The sequence below is a fragment of the Cherax quadricarinatus genome, chromosome 15 (genome assembly GCF_038502225.1).
Source record: "Cherax quadricarinatus isolate ZL_2023a chromosome 15, ASM3850222v1, whole genome shotgun sequence".
Lineage (NCBI taxonomy): Eukaryota > Metazoa > Arthropoda > Malacostraca > Decapoda > Parastacidae > Cherax > Cherax quadricarinatus.
In genome coordinates this window covers 14,398,794-14,413,244 of record NC_091306.1, presented here as the reverse complement: position 1 = coordinate 14,413,244, position 14,451 = coordinate 14,398,794, and the positions used below count along the sequence as shown (strand labels likewise).

The following is a 14,451-nucleotide window of genomic DNA, read 5'->3' as shown; positions in this document are numbered from 1 at the left end:
TCTTTTTAAATTTAGTAATTTATACAAGAGAAGGGGTTATTAGCCCCTTGCCCCCAGCATTTTAGTCGCCTCTTACAACACGCATGGGTTACAGAGGAAGAATTCTGTTCCACTTCCCCATGGAGATAAGTAAACAAGAACAAGAACTAGTAAGAAAATAGAAGAAAACCCAGAGAGGTGTGTATATATATATATATATATATATATATATATATATATATATATATATATATATATAGATATATATATAGAGTTAGAGCTAAAGAAGGAGTAGCAATAATGTTGAAGGATAAGCTATGGCAGGAAAAGAGGGACTATAAATGTATTAATTCAAGGATTATGTGGAGTAAAATAAAGATTGGATGTGAAAAGTGGGTTATAATAAGCGTGTATGCACCTGGAGAAGAGAGAAGTGTAGAGGAGAGAGAGAGATTTTGGGAAATGTTGAGTGAATGCGTGGGGAGTTTTGAATCAAGTGTGAGAGTAATGGTGGTTGGGGATTTCAATGCTAAAGTGGGTAAAAATGTTATGGAAGGAGTAGTAGGTAAATTTGGGGTGCCAGGGGTAAATGTAAATGGGGAGCCTTTAATTGAGCTATGTGTAGAAAGAAATTTGGTAATAAGTAATACATATTTTATGAAAAAGAGGATAAATAAATATACAAGGTATGATGTAGCACGTAATGAAAGTAGTTTATTAGATTATGTATTGGTGGATAAAAGGTTGATGGGTAGGCTCCAGGATGTACATGTTTATAGAGGGGCAAATGATATATCGGATCATTATTTAGTTGTAGCTACAGTTAGAGTAAGAGGTAGATGGGAAAAGAGGAAGGTGGCAACAACAAGTAAGAGGGAGGTGAAAGTGTATAAACTAAGGGAGGAGGAAGTTTGGGTGAGATATAAGCGACTATTGGCAGAAAGGTGGGCTAGTGCAAAGATGAGTAGTGGGGTGGGGGGGGGGTTGAAGAGGGTTGGAATAGTTTTAAAAATGCAGTATTAGAATGTGGGGCAGAAGTTTGTGGTTATAGGAGGGTGGGGGCAGGAGGAAAGAGGAGTGATTGGTGGAATGATGAAGTAAAGGGTGTGATAAAAGAGAAAAAGGTAGCTTATGAGAGGTTTTTACAAAGCAGAAGTGTTATAAGAAGAGCAGAGTATATGGAGAGTAAAGAAAGGTAAAGAGAGTGGTGAGAGAGTGCAAAAGGAGAGCAGATGATAGAGTGGGAGAGGCACTGTCAAGAAATTTTAATGAAAATAAGAAAAAATTTTGGAGTGAGTTAAACAAGTTAAGAAAGCCTAGGGAAAATATGGATTTGTCAGTTAAAAACAGAGTAGGGGAGTTAGTAGATGGGGAGATGGAGGTATTGGGTAGATGGCGAGAATATTTTGAGGAACTTTTAAATGTTAAGGAAGAAACAGAGGCAGTAATTTCATGCACTGGTCAGGGAGGTATACCATCTTTTAGGAGTGAAGAAGAGCAGAATGTAAGTGTGGGGGAGGTACGTGAGGCATTACGTAAAATGAAAGGGGGTAAAGCAGCTGGAACTGATGGGATCATGACAGAAATGTTAAAAGCAGGGGGGGATATAGTGTTGGAGTGGTTGGTACTTTTGTTTAATAAATGTATGAAAGAGGGGAAGGTACCTAGGGATTGGCAGAGAGCATGTATAGTCCCTTTATATAAAGGGAAAGGGGACAAAAGAGACTGTAAAAATTATAGAGGAATAAGCTTACTGAGTATACCAGGAAAAGTGTACGGTAGGGTTATAATTGAAAGAATTAGAGGTAAGACAGAATGTAGGATTGCGGATGAGCAAGGAGGTTTTAGAGTGGGTAGGGGATGTGTAGATCAGGTGTTTACATTGAAGCATATATGTGAACAGTATTTAGATAAAGATAGGGAAGTTTTTATTGCATTTATGGATTTAGAAAAGGCATATGATAGAGTGGATAGAGGAGCAATGTGGCAGATGTTGCAAGTATATGGAATAGGTGGTAAGTTATTAAATGCTGTAAAGAGTTTTTATGAGGATAGTGAGGCTCAGGTTAGGGTGTGTAGAAGAGAGGGAGACTACTTCCCGGTAAAAGTAGGTCTTAGACAGGGATGTGTAATGTCACCATGGTTGTTTAATATATTTATAGATGGGGTTGTAAAGGAAGTAAATGCTAGGGTGTTTGGGAGAGGGGTGGGATTAAATTATGGGGAATCAAATTCAAAATGGGAATTGACACAGTTACTTTTTGCTGATGATACTGTGTTTATGGGAGATTCTAAAGAAAAATTGCAAAGGTTAGTGGATGAGTTTGGGAATGTGTGTAAAGGTAGAAAGTTGAAAGTGAACATAGAAAAGAGTAAGGTGATGAGGGTGTCAAATGATTTAGATAAAGAAAAATTGGATATAAAATTGGGGAGGAGGAGTATGGAAGAAGTGAATGTTTTCAGATACTTGGGAGTTGACGTGTCGGCGGATGGATTTATGAAGGATGAGGTTAATCATAGAATTGATGAGGGAAAAAAGGTGAGTGGTGCGTTGAGGTATATGTGGAGTCAAAAAACGTTATCTATGGAGGCAAAGAAGGGAATGTATGAAAGTATAGTAGTACCAACACTCTTATATGGGTGTGAAGCTTGGGTGGTAAATGCAGCAGTGAGGAGACGGTTGGAGGCAGTGGAGATATCCTGTTTAAGGGCAATGTGTGGTGTAAATATTATGCAGAAAATTCGGAGTGTGGAAATTAGGAGAAGGTGTGGAGTTAATAAAAGTATTAGTCAGAGGGCAGAAGAGGGGTTGTTGAGGTGGTTTGGTCATTTAGAGAGAATGGATCAAAGTAGAATGACATGGAAAGCATATAAATCTATAGGGGAAGGAAGGCGGGGTAGGGGTCGTCCTCGAAAGGGTTGGAGAGAGGGGGTAAAGGAGGTTTTGTGGGTAAGGGGCTTGGACTTCCAGCAAGCGTGCGTGAGCGTGTTAGATAGGAGTGAATGGAGACGAATGGTACTTGGGACCTGACGATCTGTTGGAGTGTGAGCAGGGTAATATTTAGTGAAGGGATTCAGGGAAACCGGTTATTTTCATATAGTCGGACTTGAGTCCTGGAAATGGGAAGTACAATGCCTGCACTTTAAAGGAGGGGTTTGGGATATTGGCAGTTTGGAGGGATATGTTGTGTATCTTTATGTGTGTATGCTTCTAGACTGTTGTATTCTGAGCACCTCTGCAAAAACAGTGATAATGTGCGAGTGTGGTGAAAGTGTTGAATGATGATGAAAGTATTTTCTTTTTGGGGATTTTCTTTCTTTTTTTGGGTCACCCTGCTTCGGTGGGAGACGGCCGACTTGTTGAAAAAAAAAAAAAAAATATATATATATGCTTGTACATGTATGTGTAGTGTGACCTAAGTGTAAGTAAAAGTAGCAAGACGTACCTGAAATCTTGTATGTTTACGAGACCGAAAAAAGGACACCAGCAGTCCTACCATCATGTAAAACAATTACAGGCTTTGGTTTTGTACTCACTTGGCAGGACGGTAGTACCTCCCTGGGTGGTTGCTGGTTACCAACCTACAACCTAAAAGAATTTTACTTATGGAGGCAAAAAGAGAAAATGTACCAGAATATAGTGGTATTGTGCCAACACTTTAATGTGGGTACAAGGCATGGGCTTTAAATATTACAGTGAGGAAGAGGCTAAGACAGCAGAAGTGTCAGAGTAGGAATGGGATGATACCAAAATTTTTGCTGATATCAGTACTCAGTTTTAGGCTGTTGGAGTGTGAGCAAAGTAACATTTATGAAGGGGTTCAGGGAAACCGGCAGGCCGGACTTGAGTCCTGGAGATGGGAAGTACAGTGCCTGCACTCTGAAGGAGGGGTGTTAATGTTGTAGTTTAAAAACTGTAGTGTAAAGCACCCTTCTGGCAAGACAATGATGGAATGAATGATTTTCGGGCCACCCTGCCTTGGTGGGAATCGGCCAGTATGATAATAAAATAAAATAATCAGACATCAAAATTAGAAGATACTTACCAACATTATTAAAATTAGCTGATGCCGCGGTGGGAGACTGCCGACTTGTTGAAAAAAAAAAAAAAAACTTACCAACATTATTAAAATTAGCTGATGTTCGTTAGTATTGAACTTTAGGCTAATACTGATCACTACTTTGGCACATCCCTATCAGAGAGCAGTGTATAGTTTGAATCTGTAGAGAGTTCATAGCATGACATTAAAAGATGGTGTGGGGTTACAGGAGGTATAATTGAGAGGGTGGAGGTGTTGTGGTAATTTGGGCATTTAGAGAAGATGGAGCAGAATACAATGACCAAGAGGGTACATAATATATCCAGGGTGAAGGGTGTGAAAGAGGTTTTAACCCTTAATTGGTCCAAACGTATATATACGTTTTTTCAACATCTGAAAGTATGTAAAAAAATGTAAATCTTTTTTGTTTTACATTTGAAAACGTGTAAAAAAAACTTTTATCTACATTTTTTTTTTGTTATATTTGAAAATATGTAAAAAAAAGTAGATCTACTTTTGTAGCACTACGAATTTGAACGTCAATCTCTTTGGACCGTTTAAGGGTTAAATAGTAGGGACCTGACCATCCAGCAGGCACTAGGGAACATGTTTGATTAGTGACCTGAGGACAATTCCACTAGTATTATTATTATAATCAAAAAGAAGCACTAAGCCAATTCCACTAGTAGATAGGAAGGAGGGGTGGGGATGTTGCAGTCAGGGTAATCTGAATTGCGATATCAGCCCACTCACACTTTTGGCAAGACAGTGATTGAATGAATTATGGGTGAATGTGCTTCCTTCTTTGAGTTGTCCTGCCTTGGTTAGAGATGACCATTGAGGTAAAAAAAAAAAAAATCACTGTACAGTTATGTGCCACTAGGCATGAAAAGATGAAGAATAGTTTTGTGAATATTTGTATAGGCTGTTTAACATGCATTTGTTTTCAGTTATGCGGCTCGGCAAAAAGAAGGAAAGGGAGCGTGAAACAGAGAGTCGAAGAGAAGTTGTAGATGGTGTGAGTAGATTATTGGGAAGTGCCAAGAATCAACCATTTAAAGGTATGTCTTATGTAAAAGGAACATAGTTCCCCTTCTTCCACACACATTTTGGATGGTCTCCTAGAAGTGGTATCCATTTGACTATTTTGTCTGAAAATGAATTTTCCATACTAGGTTTGGAGGTACCTGTAGAAACTTTCAAATAATTGTAAGATTTTCCACCACTGGTAGGGTTAGGCCCAACAGTGGTTGATTCCAGTGATTATTAGCCATGTGGCCTGATTCCAGCCCAAGCTTAGGATAGTTCTTCAATATTTTTTCTAGTGCTCACTAGAGCATTGCTGTACATGCTTGTCTCCACTCAGAAAACATTATACTAATTTAATACCAATTTTCAGAAAAAAATTGCACCTTATTGGATAGTCTTAGCAAATACCCATCAAAAGATATATGAATGGGAAGTACAGTGCCAGCACTCTGAAGGAGGGGGTGTTAATGTTGCAGTTTTATAACTGTAGTGTTAGCGTGCCTCTGGCAAGACAGTGATGGAGTGAATGATGATTGTTTTTTTCTTTTTCGGGCCGCCCTGCTTTGGTGGGAAACGGCCAATGTGTTAATAAAAACAAAAAAAAAATTAAACACATTGGCCGTCTGCACCGAAGGCAGATTCACTGTCTTGCTAGAGATGTGCCAAACTGCAAATATCCCCACCCTTCCTTCAGAATGCTGTACTTCCCGCCTCCAGGACTCAGCCCAGCTAACCAGTTTCCCCTGAATCCCTTCACAGATGCTATCTTGCTTACATATATGTAATTTATTTACAGTGGACCCCCGGTATTCGATATTAATCCGTTCCTGAGAGCTCATCGAATACCGAAAATATCGAAAAGCGAATCAATTTTCTTCATAAGAAATAATGGAAATCAAATTAATCCGTGCTAGACACCCAAAAGTATGAAAAAAAAAATTTACCACATGAAATATTAAGTTTAATGCAGTAGAATAATTACAATAACAACAGAATAATTGACATTTACCTTTAATGAAGATCTGGTGATGATTGATAGGGAGAGGGGAGTGTGGATGGTGTTAGTGTTTAGAAGGGGAATCCCCTTCTATTAGGACTTGAGGTAGCAAGTCCTTTTCTGGGGTTACTTCCCTTCTTTTAATGCCACTAGGACCAGCTTGAGAGTCACTGGACTTCTGTCGCACAACATATCTGCCCATAGAGGCCTGTACCTCTCTTTCCTTTATGACATTCCTGAAGTGTTTCACAACATTGTCAGTGTAATAGTCACCAGCACGGCTTGCAATAGCTGTGTTAGGGTGATTATCATCAAAAAAGGTTTGCGCTTTAAGCCACATTGCACACATTTCCTTAATCTTAGAAGTAGGCAACTTCTTCAATTTCTCTGTCCCCTCCTCCGAAGCAGTTTCCTCAGGTCTGGCCTCTTGCTATTGAAGATGATCTAGCAGCTCATCAGTGGTTAGTTCTTCATTGTCCTCCTCCACCAACTCTTCCACATCCTCCCCAAGGACTTCCCCAATGCCACAATGGATTCCTCAACTGGCATAGGCTTCTCAGGGTTAGCCTCAAATCCTTCAAAATCTTTTTTGTCTACACATTCTGGCCACAGTTTTTTCCAAGCAGAGTTCAAGGTCCTCTTAGTCACTCCCTCCCAAGCTGTACCTATAAGGTTTATACAATTGAGGATATTAAAGTGATCCTTCCAAAACTCTTTTAGAGTCAGTTGAGTTTCTGTGGTCACTACAAAGCACTTTTGAAACATAGCTTTTGTGTACAGTTTCTTGAAGTTGGAAATGACCTGCTGGTCCATGGGCTGCAGGAGAGGAGTGGTATTAGGAGGCAAAAACTTGACCTTAATGAAGCTCATGTCCCCAGAAAGTCGCTCTGCCAAGTCTGTAGGATGACCAGGGGCATTGTCTAATACCAGGAGGCACTTAAGGTCTAATTTCTTTTCAGTTAGGTAATTTTTCACAGTGGGGGCAAATGCATGGTGTAACCAGTCATAGAAAAAGTCCCTAGTGACCCATGCCTTACTGTTTGCCCTCCACAGCACACACAAATTAGCCTTGAGGACATTGTTTTTCCTGAACACTTCTGGGAGTTTCAGAGTGATACACCAATAAAGGCTTCACTTTGCAATCACCACTAGCATTGGCACACATCAGCAGAGTAAGCCTGTCTTTCATAGGCTTATGTCCTAGGAGTGCCTTTTCCTCCTGAGTAATGTAGGTCCTGCTTGGCATTTTCTTCCAAAACAGGCCTGTTTTGTCACAATTAAACACTTGTTCAGGTTTAAATTCGTCACTGTCTATGTAATCCTTGAATTCCTTCACATACTTTTCAGCTGCTTTTTGGTCCAAACTGGCAGCCTCACCATACCTAATGACACTATGTATGCCACTATGATTCTTAAATCTTTCAAACCAACCTTTGCTGGCCTTAAATTCACTCACATCAGCACTAGTTGCAGGCAATTTCTTTACCAAATTGTCATGCAACTGCCTAGCCTTTTCACAAATGATCGCTTGAGAGATGCTATCTGTTTTTCATTTATCCACACCAATAATAGTCTCTCAACATTTTCTAACACTTGCGGTCGCTGTTTCGTAATCACAGTTGCACCTTTTGCAAGAACAGCTTCCTTGATTGCCGTTTTCCTGGTCACTATAATAGAGATGGTTGATTGGGGTTTACTATACAACCTGACCAGCTCCGACACACGCACTCCCCTTTCGTACTTTGCAATTATCTCTTTCTTCATTTCAATAGTCATTAGCACCTTTTTTCTCGAAGGGTTGGCACTAGAAGCTTTCTTGGGGCCCATGGGGACTTATTTTGCAGAAACAAGCACCAAAAAAGTGATAATATGGAATGTACCGAATGTATCCTTAGATGCACGCACACTGGCGCACACGTGGACACATCTCGTACGAATCGTATCGAATACCGGGTTTTCAATTGGATACAGAGGCGAAATTTTTGCGATAAAATGTATCGAATACCGGGGGTCCACTGTATTTTCTTTAAGAGTATGATTTTATTTGCATATAGGAAATATGTATTTTTTATCCACAGTGAGCGTAGATTCTGCAGAGTGGACAAATGTGAAGTTCTTCCAGTTGTCCTCGCAGTGGCAGACACAGATCAAATACTTCCCTATCTCTCTCTTTAGTCTACAAGACTCAAACTTGTGACTCAGTACCTTTCAAGAATCTGAAAATTAGCCTTTTCTTCAACTCCAGGACACAACTTGACCACAAGCATCAGAAGTTAGAACTTTAGGCCACCACAATATGCAGCTTAACACCACAAGCCATTGAACAATCTCATGTAGTGATTCCTATAATTTGTCACACTTTGAGGAATAATCAAGTCAAGCAAGTTTAAGAAGAACACCCGTGAAAATAATTCTTCAAAGATGTCACTATTAGAGATTGTGAATTTTTTTTTTATTATGAAATGTTACCAGGAAGGCTTTGGACAGCTTGAAGGATAGGCAAATAGAATTTAGTCAGCAATCCTTGATCTCATGTCTAAAATTGAGTGTTGTCTGCCATATAAAATGAAAGCGTGAAAATATAAATGTTAAGGACTCAGTGTCTAGGCTTATGTGGTACCTGAAATACGTCATACTCAACAGTTTTAAAATTAAAATAACCTGTCATTTGTATAACATACAAATACTTTTCAAATTTTTCCTTTTTCTTAATTGTTGAGTGTGCCAGATATTTTAGTTACTATAAATCTAATTGTTTTGTTGTGGACTATTTGATTCAAGAATATATAAAAATTGTAATTTATGAAACATTGTATATCAAAATTTACTCATACATATGGTACATTATAAATTAAATACTATAAATATTCATAAAATAACATTATAAATTAATTTTTCTTTAAAATATTAATTTGGTTTTGTACCACTATACCATTAGTAAAAATAAATCATTACCAAAAACTAGTGGAAAATTAAGTAAAGCATAATTATGCATTAAGTGATCATAACCATCTTTGAGAGAGAAATGCCGTCTCTCAGTATCTTGCTTCCTAGTTGTTGTGTATGTTTTGAAAAAGTATGAATTTGTGTGTTATTAATTGCTTCTCAGTGAAATATTCATGTGTAGATAAAGTATGCTTTCTCATTCTGTACGATTGTTGTGATGGTGTATTTTTGTATGACTGCATGATATGATGATAAACTAGATTGTGAAGCAAGTTTAGTTATGGCCTTATTAAGCACAAACCTTCTTTATAATGTGAGTGAAGGGAGAAGGTATAGGATGACAGAAATTGTTTTAAGTTTTATAAAATTTTATAAATTTCATCTAAAGTTGTAGATATGACTTATACAATAAGGCAAAAGAAGATAACTTTATTAAAAAAAAACTGCTATAATAACTCTGAGACCTATATTGCTAATGTTTAGTGAATTGCCTACAAGATTTTATACACTCATTGCACTTACTACATTAACAGTGAAAGTTCTAGTGTCTACAAACCTCATCTGAAAATTTTGCAAATGTGCATTGTTCACTGAAAAGAAATAAGATATATCCTTTCAATTTTCATATACAAACGTGGTTATTTTAAATAACTAAGTAGGAGCAATAAGATATAATTAGAATTTTTACACCATTTTAAGTAGGTGGTGCCAAACCCATAGTTTGGTTAGAACTTGCTAGTCAGGCACCCAGATGGTGAGTTGGCCTGCTAAATTTGTGCACATAGGTCCTTAAAGATATCAAGCTTACCTAGTCAGGATTGGATCAGACCCAGAACAGACTATTCAAAACCTTGAATATTCAACACTGATGCATAACTTCAAAGATATATTTAAAAAATATTGAAAGTTAGTTTTGAAGAGGCAGTTGTAATATAAACTATGACAAAAATGCTGACAGCAAAAGCATGAGGGTTGACCCAAAGAAAATACTGAGGATCACACACCAAATTATGGGTTTCTAGTATATATACAGTTAAACCTGAACTCTCCCTACATCTGTTCCTGCCCATATGTGGATACATTAATTCATTTTGATACAGCTGTATAGTCCTTGTGGCTTAGCGCTTCTTTTTGATTATAATAATAATAATCATTTTGATACAAAATTTTACATAACATTGCTCTTAATATGTATAAGTAAAAAGGTGAGTGCCACCTTATGTATTTGTGGTGACAGACTGTCTGACCTGGTGTAACTGTTTATGATGAGAGACCAAAACACTACAGTGTTGTACCCAAGTGCTTAAGTTTTACTTTCTTGCAGAGTTAACACCCTGTAATTGTGAGATTGACTTATGAACTATATTTAGGTGGAGAAAGGATGAAATGATAAAAAAAAAAAAAAAAAAGGTTTAACTTTCAGAACCAGAATGTCCACTTTAGGTTATAAGAGGTCCATTATTATTACACCATACAATCACAGGAATGTAGCAGATTCATAGGAATCATACAGCACCTGGGAATTGAAGGTAATAAGGGGATCAAGAGCCTCTCACTAACATAAGGGTAGGGGTCAGCAACATCTGGCCAAAGATAATGCACAAATGTGGGGGGACTTTAGTCAGATTAATAAATCAGGACTTACTTAGGGAATGGGAGTAGATATTTTTCAAGAGTACTTTAATTAGGAAGATCACTCAGTGCTCTTGGCAATTAAAAACAAAATATGCTAATAACACCCATGGTAAAACAAGAGCAAAAAATATATATTGTATGCTGTACACACACACACATGTACGTACGTACATTACAAACTCAATTAAATGTTAAAAAAAGCTAAATTACCCTGAGACCTCTACAGGCCTCCAAATAATTAGAAAAATAAGACAAGCAAGAATGCTGACGTATAGAGCAAATAGTTTAAAATGTGCTCCACAGGATCTTGCCTTCAAGGATCATAATAGTGCCACTATCACATCTGCGAGGAAAATGATAGGATGGATAATGAGAACATTCAAGAGATGCCAAGCCACCTTTTTTAAATCACTTATTCTTTCTAGGCTGGAATACTGCTGTACATTAACATCTCCATTCAAAACAAGTGAAATTGCAGACCTAGAGAATGTACTGAGAACCTTTACTGCACATACAAGTTCCATCAAACACCTTAACTACTGTGAACACTTGGAAGCACTTGACTGGTACTCACTAGAGTGCAGGCGAGATACATCATAATCTACACCTGGAAAATTCTAGAGGGACTGGTCTCTAATCTGCAGAAATCATTCCCTATGAAAGCAAAAGACTTGGCAGGTGATGCAACATACCCCCAATGAAAAGTAGGGGCGCTGTTAATACACTAAGAGAAACCACGTGTCCAGGGCCCAGGACTGTTCAACACCCTCCCACCATCCATAAGGGGAATTACCAATAGATCCCTTGTTGTCTTCAGGAGGGAGCTGGACAGATACCTAAAGTCAGTGCCAGATCAGCCGGGCTGTGGTTCATACGTTGGACTATGTACAGCCATCAATACCAGCCTTGTTCCACTGGGAGGCGCTGTATAGCCCTTGTGGCTTAGCGCTTCTTTTTGATTATAATAATAATAATCCACTGGGAGGCCTGGTCATAGACCAAGCCATGGGGCTGTTGATCCCCAGAATACTCTCCAGGTAGACAGTGAGCTGCACATCAGAAGTCGCACAAAGATGGGTTGGAGCATCTGCAAGGTGGCTTCATGAGTGAGGTAAATGTGCTCAGTCCTCAGTTTTGAGAGAACCATTTCAAAATGATGCATCATGCTGGGGGTTAGGAGAGCAAAACTTCTATGTTCCTGCCAAACAAACTTGCTCCTTGTCTGTAAGACCCACCATGATTATTAATGGTATTATCAGGTACAGTGGACCCCCGGTTTTCATAATTAATCCATTCCAGAGAGAGTGATTAAACCCGAATCTGATGAATTCCGAATTAATTTTCCCCATGAGAAATAATGGAAATCCAATTAATCAGCTCCCAACACCCAAAAGTATTAAAAAAATCTTTTTTTTTTACATGAAATACACATTTCCCTACACAGAAAACAATGAGACATGCAGAATAAATACTAAAATGACACCTTTATTGAAGACTTATTGATGAGTGATGAGACGGGAGGAGGGGAAAGGATGGTGTACTGTTGTTTGGAAGGGGAATCCTCTTCCATAAAGACTTCAGGTACCAAGTCATTTTCTGGGGTTACTTCTCTTCTTTGTTTTTTAATGCCACTAGGACCAGCTTGGGAGCCACTGGACCCCTGTTGCTCAAAAAAGTATTCCAGAGAGGTCTGTATCTGGTATTTCTTTAAAACTTCCCTGCAATGGGACACAACATTGTCATTGTACATATTGCCAACACAGCCTGCAGCAGCTTTGTCAGGGTGATGTTCATCCATAAATGTTTGCACCTTTGTCCACATTGTACAAATCTCCTTAATGTTTGAAGAAGGCACCTACCTCCATCTCTTTTCTTCCTCCTCTGAAGAAGAAATTTCCTGAGCTGTGGTCTGTTGCTGTTGTAGAGGCTCTTGCAGCTCTGTAGTGGTTAGCTCTTCATTGTGGTCCTCCTCCACATCCTCCAAATTCACATCCAACCCCATGGAATTCCCCAATGCCACAATACTTTCCACAGCTGGCATAGGCTTCTCAGGGTCAGCCCCAAACCCTTCAAAATCCCTCTTTTGTACACATTGTGGCCACAGTTTTCTCCAAGTAGAGTTCAAAGTCCTAGAAGTCACTCCCTCCCAAGCCTTACCTATAAGGTTTATGCAATGAAAGATATTGCAGTGATCTTTCTAGAACTCTCTTAGGGCCACACCAACAACAGAGTCGCCACAACTAACAGTATTTGTGATCTCTTGTAAGCATATTTGCACCTTTCACAACAACAGCTTCCTCGATTTCCTTTCTCTTGGCCACGATAGAAGCGATGGTTGTATGGGGTTTGTTATACAACCTGGCCAGCTCTGTGACATGTACTCCACTTTCATATTTTGCAATGATGTCTCTTGAATTCTCTAGTGTTTCTCACCCTACTTACCAGAGGGCTGGCATTAGAAGCTTTCTTTAGGCCCATGGTGGCTTATTTAGCAGTTGCAAGCACTAAAAATAATTGAATACAAAATATATCATATGAACGTGTGGGATCATCCTCACTGGCTGATAAATATGGCACACTGGCTGTAAATGGTGTGTCAGACCGCTCGGGCTGTGAGAATGCGTTCGGGATGAATGACTAATACCGAGTTCAATGACGATCACCGAGCCAATATTTTGACAAAAAAAAAAAAAACGTTACTTATTCCGAATTGTATGAATTCCGATGACATAATCCGTGCGTCCACTGTATTTGGTTTTTTAAATACAAGTAAATGAAATTACTATATTCACAAGAAATCACTTAACCTACATACTGTGGGACAGAGCAGCATAGCAAGTGAAACTGGACTCTTAGAATGTTTTGTTGCATATTGATCATCTGATCATGTTATAGGTACAGCTGTATTCATTTGCTGGATTATAAAATGTGGATGAGATCCATGATCACTACAGTAAAAAGTTAATGCTTGCAACACACTAATGTTCACATGATAATAGTTCATGTACTGAAGGTGTGATGGTAAAAAATCTATATGTTTATACTGATAAATCTCAAATACACTTGCTGAATCTTACCCGTCATGAAAGTGGTTCCCCACCCCAAAACATACTCATGAAAGCAGTGAACTACTACAGGTCATACTGCTACTGGGATTAAAGGGATGGGATAACTGGGTTTGATCCAAGAAGGGAAAGGCAACTCCAATTCCATAAACAAAAGCATTTCATTAACATCAAGCCCCTCCACACATCAAAAAATATGCAGGTACTTTGAGTATATTAGTATAATCCTCCGGGTTTAGTGCTTCCCCTTTGATTATAATAATAATAATTTGAGTATATTAGCATCAGATAGTAGTCCCACTATGCAATTAGGTGATAGTAGTTACTAAAATTATTAAGCTTATGCTTGTGGTGTCCCTTCAGAATATAAAGTTATCTTGTGTGTTTTTAATAGTTAATAATTTTGCCTATTCCTTCTCTTAATTCAGACCAACCACTTGAAGGAATATTTCTCAACACCCTTTCTATAATGTCAAGTAATTTAAAATTATAGCCTCTCCCTCCATTGCTGGCACCAAGAAATCCTCCTCGTCTGCCTTTTTATGTTGTTTTTCTTGCTGTTTGACACTTGTAGGTTTAGCGCTGAGGGCATTTGTTGTACTTTTAGGCTCTTAAAAAAATTTTTGAATTCTAAAAATCATCTTCAGTCACTAAGCTTTTTTATTCATACCACTGCTATATGTTATGAAAATTTGTTTCTGCATTTACTTTCAATATGGTATCCATATAATTGAAAGTCATTAATTAAAGTAACTCAGTT

The 14,451-nt window shown here is 38.4% G+C and overlaps 2 protein-coding genes across 8 annotated transcripts in view; one reads left to right on the top strand and one right to left on the bottom strand.

Moving 5' to 3' along the window:
• KrT95D (phosphofurin acidic cluster sorting protein KrT95D) overlaps positions 1–13,360 on the top strand; it is a 280,348-nt gene extending 266,988 nt beyond the window's left edge. For all 7 annotated transcript variants that reach the window (XM_053781217.2, XM_053781218.2, XM_070085171.1 and 4 more), the window contains 2 exons: positions 4,970–5,080; positions 8,124–13,360. In XM_053781217.2, coding sequence (XP_053637192.1) covers positions 4,970–5,080; positions 8,124–8,242 — 230 coding nt within the window. In that variant the 3' untranslated portion in view covers positions 8,243–13,360. The remainder of the gene's footprint in view (positions 1–4,969; positions 5,081–8,123) is intronic.
• The window catches only part of LOC128692151 (tigger transposable element-derived protein 1-like), a 43,888-nt gene that overhangs the window by 4,879 nt on the left and 24,558 nt on the right, over positions 1–14,451 (bottom strand). The window lies entirely within an intron of this gene.